At 40.9% G+C, this 6,243-nt stretch overlaps 1 protein-coding gene across 1 annotated transcript in view; it reads right to left on the bottom strand.

Annotated features, from left to right (window-relative positions):
• LOC147035721 (extracellular calcium-sensing receptor-like) overlaps window positions 1–6,026 on the bottom strand; it is a 47,598-nt gene extending 41,572 nt beyond the window's left edge. The window contains exon 1 of the mRNA XM_085869230.1: window positions 5,723–6,026. Within this exon, the coding sequence (XP_085725356.1) occupies window positions 5,723–5,958 (236 nt within the window). The 5' untranslated portion in view covers window positions 5,959–6,026. The remainder of the gene's footprint in view (window positions 1–5,722) is intronic.
• Window positions 6,027–6,243: the final 217 nt, after the last annotated feature.

The following is a 6,243-nucleotide window of genomic DNA, read 5'->3' as shown; positions in this document are numbered from 1 at the left end:
TGTCTGCAGGTGGATAGGAGTTCAGGTATGCCAAACAAGGACTCTGTATGATGGAGGATGCCCAATCGGTGGTTGGTATTGGAAGCCAACTTTAATGTGTGGTTTGCCCAAGAAGGTTTATGGCTGATAGTGTGACCCAGGAGTTCAAATGACTGAGCTTCCTCAAGAGGATTGTTAAAACAGTTAATGGAGTGGGAGGGGGGTGGGTGGAGGATTTGCCAGATGGTCTGATCAGAGCAAGATAGTAAGTGTGTGAGATTTGTCAGAATTAAAAAACATATTCAAAGTGTTTCACCAGCTTGTGATTTTGTCAAGATGTGAAGAGAGGGAAGAGGCCACAGCCCTCCTGAAGAAGGGATGTGGGATGTTTAAAGGATGTCCTTTCTGTCTAAATGATGTGGGATGTGACATCAGAGGGTGGAGTCATCAGAAAATAGATAAAGAGGGTTTTCCATTGATTCAAAGAGATCAATTATGAAGATACGGAATAGTTCTGGGCCCATAACACTGCCTTGGTGCATTCTAGCCGTAACAGCGAGAGGAGATGAAAGGATTCAGTTCAAAGCCACATGCTGGCTATGAGAGAGTCGAGGAAGTCAGTAAGGCATGTGTGGAGTTGGCTTTGCATGCCACAGGCAGTGTTTTTAGAGAGCAAGGAAGGATAAGCAAGGTGCTACCAGGTTTAGAGGGGGGAGACAAGTTTTAAAGTTATTTTTTTAGGTTGGATACATTTTGTTTTTTTCGCTATCCTGAAAGTTCACAAAAACTTGTTGCAGAGTTTTTGGAATGCACTGAGATTGCCTTCGGTCAGATTAGCCTTCCAAGAAGAGAAGGCAAGTTGTTTCAAAGCAACTGCCTCACCATAGGATTCACTGTACCATTGGTAGGAAGAATGGCAGGATAATTAAAGACTCGACGGGATGAATCTATGCCTGAGAGAGGGAGAGAGAGAGAGAGAGAGAGAGAGAGAGAGAGAGAGAGAGAGAGAGAGAGAGAGAGAGAGAGAGAGAGAGAGAGAGAGAGAGAGAGAGAGAGAGAGAGAGAGAGAGAGAGAGAGAGAGAGAGAGAGAGAGAGAGAGAGAGAGAGAGAGAGAGAGAGAGAGAGAGAGAGAGAGAGAGAGAGAGAGAGAGAGAGAGAGAGAGAGAGAGAGAGAGAGAGAGAGAGAGAGAGAGAGAGAGCAGGCTGCTGTGGAAGAATTTCCAGGCTTACTTAACATCAGGGGCAGTAGATATAGGAGAGCAGTCTTGAAGAGAGATGGCTGCTTACAGTCCCTGCCAATCTAGTGAACTGACAGACTTGCCAGCATTCAGGCAGCTCTCCTTGTCCATCACAATGTGGCTTGCAGAAACTCAAAGTTAATCAGTGCAAATGCACATAAAAATTAAATAAACAGACCAAACACTTATTTCATAATATTTCGATATTTGTTCATAAAACATATTAACAAATGACCACAGGATGTAATTTTCTGATGTACGGTATATTCCTTTAATTTACATCTGCTTTCCGTCCTACCCGCTGGTATTATTGTTGTTTCCTGCCCCCTAGACCTGTCACAGAGCTGTATCTCTGGCCTGTGCTACAGGCTGGCAGCATGGACACATATCTTATCATTGCTTGTATTCCTGAGTCTGCAGTTTCATTGAGTTTTGATTGGTCAAAATATCTTTCAATCAGTCCATCTGTGTAAGAATGGAACATACAAAGCTGCACAACTGCGATGTGTTCAGTTATTAAGCAGCTAGTTAGCGTTTCCAATCCAGACATTCCTTATCAACCTAAAAACAAGGAATACCTGGCATAGCAAGAGATAGGAAACTTATTGGTAATGGAACACATCCCTGGACAAATTTGAAGAAATTACTGTTGGAGGATAAACTAATTGTGTAAACTACGAATTATGCAGAAACAATTTTTCCAAATGAAGTTTTTTATTCATAATTCAAGAGATCAAATGAAACACTGTCAGATTTGAAGGAGGGTATATGTCTGGAATTCCTGCAAAAAAACACATGCAAATCAAAATTCACTGCTTGCAAAAGTATTCAGTCCCTTTGCTCAGTACTTGGTGGAAGCAGCTTTTGCAGTAATAATTGCTAAGAGCCGTTTTGGGTAGGTCTCTACCAGCTTTGCACAGTTAGATGTTGAAATCTTTGCCCATTCTTCACGTGAAAATTGCTGTAGTTATGCCAAGTTGGATGGGGATCATCGATGGACTGCAATCTTCAAATCTCAACATAAATGCTAAATTAGGTTCAAGTCAGGACATTGACTGGGCCACTCAAGAATATTTATTTTCTTCTTATTCAGGCACTCCATTGTGGCTTTTACTTTGAGCTTCAGATATTTTTCCTGCTGAAATGTGAAAGTTCATATTCATATTCATGAATCCCCAGATTCATAATCATGGCTGATTCAAGCAGGTTTTCATCAAAGGATTCTCATGTAAATTGCCCTGTCCATTGTCATTTCTACCCTGACAAACTTGCGTGACAGTTATGATGAAAAGCCAACCCATAACCTGATTCTGCCACCACCATGCTTGACACTAGGGATGGTGTTGACTGGGTGATGTGCAGTGTTAGACATGCACCAGATGCAATGCTTTGAATTTAGACCAAAAAGTTCAATTTTTGTCTCATCTGACCAGAAAACCTTTCTCCACATGCCTGCAGTATTATTAAGATGCTTTTTCGCAAACTTCCTCTGAGATTTTTGATGCGCCTTTTTCAGTAATAGCTTCTTTCTTACCTCCTGCCCATGAAGGCCAGCTTTGTGAAGGGAATGGGATATTGTTTATTGATGAACACTGACCCCCATCTCGGACATCGTGCCTTGCAGATCTTTCAAAGTAATTGGTGGATTTATAGTGACATACCGAACCAGTTTCCTGCTTGTCCAGCTGCTGATTTTTGATGGGCGACCTGATTTTGGTGGAGTCAGTTAGGGTTTGGTGGTAACAGCTTGGTGGTAAAACCTGTAACAAATTTATGTATCCACCTTTAAACCACTTTAATCCTTTATTATAATTGATTTACATAATTGAATACTGTTGAACACAAATCACCTTCTAAATACTTCAAATAACCTCCAGTTTTTCAGTATTTGGACAAGTCATATAGGGTGGTGTATATCTGCTTCAATAGTGCTAAACTTACGTATTTTTCTTCAATGATCTTTAAAATTGTTTAAATTATGGTATCGATCTTTGAAATCTTATGGTGTCCAAGGAATTCTCCATTAATGGCTCGCAGACTTCCTCTCCCCTCACAGTCAATGTGTGACCCTTAATGGAATTCTCTCATCCCTCTTCCTGTCCATGCTAGAGTTCCTCAAGGCAGTGAGCTGGGCCCTGTTCTTTTTGTTGTTTTCATCAGTGATCACTACGACTTTCATGGAAAATCCTCTTTATGTCATTGCCGATGACTCCACCTTCTGCCGTATCATGTGTCATCCCTCAGATTGGCAAACAGCAGCCGCTTCACTCTCAGCAAATCTGGATAAAATCACAAGCTGGTCCAACACTTGGAACATATCTTCCAATCATGCCAAAATTTCACACCTTTACTATTTCTCTCCGAAAGGACCACCTGGACTACCCCCCCTCCTTCCAATCTACATTCTCAACAATCCTTTTGAAGCAGTCCTTTCATTCAAACGTTTGGGATTCACTATCTGCCATGATCTTTCCTGGAAAAGCCACATCTCCAAGCTGGCCTCCAAAGCCAATCGCCGATTGGACATCATCCTTTGTGCAAAGTCCTTCCTTGGGCAACCTGAGCTCCGGACCATGTATAAAACTTTCATCTTCATCCTGCTGGAGGACCGCTCTCCACTTTGGTGTGGTACTCCTGCCTCTCACCTTTCTCAGCTTCATGCTGTGGAAACCAAGGCAAGTAGGATCATTGGTATCTCTCGTAATGAGGCTGATCCTTTAGGTCTCTCACGCTCTCACTGCAAGCAGGTCAGTGGTCTTTCTGTCCTTTACCATCTCCACTCCAGCCTTACCCCCCCCCCACCCACCTGCTCTGTCTGCTATCTGCCCTACCCATATTTCTGCAGGGCGCTCAAGGTCGAACAGCAACCCCCTTCTGGTAAAACAACTAAAATCAAGAATCACTGCTCAACTTCATTCTTTCACTCCTCTTTTTTTCCCCACCATTGGAAGAAACTCCCACACACTCTTCAATCCAACCCTTCCCTCCAAGTCTTCACAACAGCTGTTCACCACCATCTCTTATCTTTCCAGATTTAAACCATGATCTTTTATAGCCCCATTAATCCACCCAAACCAACCTCCTTCATATTCCCTGCTTTCCGTCCAGAATGTCCCTGTCGTGTCCATCTTGTTTACCCCATGTACCCCACCCCATCCCGCTCCCTTCCACAGATCTCCTCATGTGTCTGTCCCCACTGTTTTCTGCTTCCCTCTGCCATACCTCCTGTCTTCTACTGTCCTTGTTATATGTTTCGTGTGTTAGCTCTTATATGAGCCTTGACCTTGTATGAAAAATCATTATTTTATTAAATTTGAAGTATATACTTGAACACTGCATGGAATCGATATCATGTTTTATGAGCTCTCAATCGCTGTTGTTTTCAGTACTTTTTGCTGTGTAAAGCTGGGTGCTGTAAACAATACTGGGTGCCACTAATCTCCTTTGCTTTTACAGATATAATATAAAGTCTGCCCTTCCGAGCTCATCAATTTATTTGCATATATCAAACTGCTCTTTTAACCATTGTTCCCAGTCCTGTGTTTCTCTTCATAGCTCGTTATTCAAGTGTAGGGCCTATATATTTTAACTTGCCTTCATCAGTGTTAATATTCTTCCATTTTATTTGTTCTTCCATGTTTTGCAACAATGCAGTTGTAACCCATGGTTTAAAGATCCTTTTTCCTCTTAAAAACCTTTTGGTCTCTATAATGTTGAAATTAGAAAAATCACCAACTTGACAAAGGAAAGGACAATTAATGGGAAAAGGAAGTTCAAAGACCATGGAGGCTCAGCAGTGATGACATTGCACCAGAGAGAGTTGGAGCAACTGTAATGACAAAGCAGAATTTTTACATTTTGTAAACTAAAAGGGAAAATATTAAGAGAACAAACTGCAATTTGAAAATGCCCATTGTTCAGTGATGATCGTTAAAATAGCCTTTGGAACAAAGATTAGACAAAAGAACGCCCTGCAGTGCAAATAAGCCAAAACAACATAACTTGGTTCTCAAAAACATGGTCCGAGCAGAAATAAGGTGGACACTTTAGCAGGGCTCATTTCTATCTGCTGATACCTAATAAATGAGAATAAGATCAATAAAAAGATGGACAATGAATGGACGACAGGAATCAATAACTGGAAATGAACAGGACATTCGAGAAGCAAGGGAAGGCCAAAGACCGAATGGTGGAATGTGGAATGGGGATGTCGGTCTTCGGCATGTGGGTATGTGGGTCTTGCATTCATCGTACAGTTCATTTAAATTGTAATGTCAAGTTGACAATTAACAAATTGCAAAATCATGTCATCTGTAAATAATAATCCCAGCTACACAGGGTTGGACCTTTGTGTTCAACTTTTGTGAAACATTTTAAAAGAAAGTAGCAAATTATCCACAAATCCTTATTTTATTGTCCTTCCATCAAACATATTATCCGAATTGGACTTGGATAATTTGAAGGACGATGAGAATTCTTGAAACAGACAAGAGAAATAACTTACTGTAAGCACTGAACAGCTCCTGGAGGTTCTCCATAGGAATGTTCAGGTGTTTCCATCGTTCCATGAATTGGAAAAAGTCCACCAAGCATGATATCTCCATGTTGTGCGATTCCATATCGTTCAACACGAGTCCGAGGCATGCACGTCCTTCCACTCACAGATGGTAAGGATAGAAACAGCACAAATGTTAAACTGTGTACAACGTATATCATGCGTACAAATATATACTCGTACATCCGGAGTAAATAAACACAGCTGCTCTTCCAACAAAGCAAAGATTACAACTATTGATGAAGTAATTGAGTGAAACACTCACTCAACTGGAATCCACTGCTCTGATTTCCATAACTTTTAAAGGTCATTTAATTGCCAATTCAATCATCAAGCAAATCTTTCAAAATTGTAAATTCTCAACGGAAATACCAGATCCCAGAAGTACCAATACATAAACTAAATTTACATTTGCCTGTTTGTTAATTACATCAATCATGTTTAATACTATTAAAGTTTTGCCTTTATGA

Source organism: Eptatretus burgeri, chromosome 1 (assembly GCF_056783735.1).
Source record: "Eptatretus burgeri isolate ZD-2024b chromosome 1, Ebu_testis_v1, whole genome shotgun sequence".
Lineage (NCBI taxonomy): Eukaryota > Metazoa > Chordata > Myxini > Myxiniformes > Myxinidae > Eptatretus > Eptatretus burgeri.
This window is presented reverse-complemented; position numbering and strand designations above follow the sequence as displayed.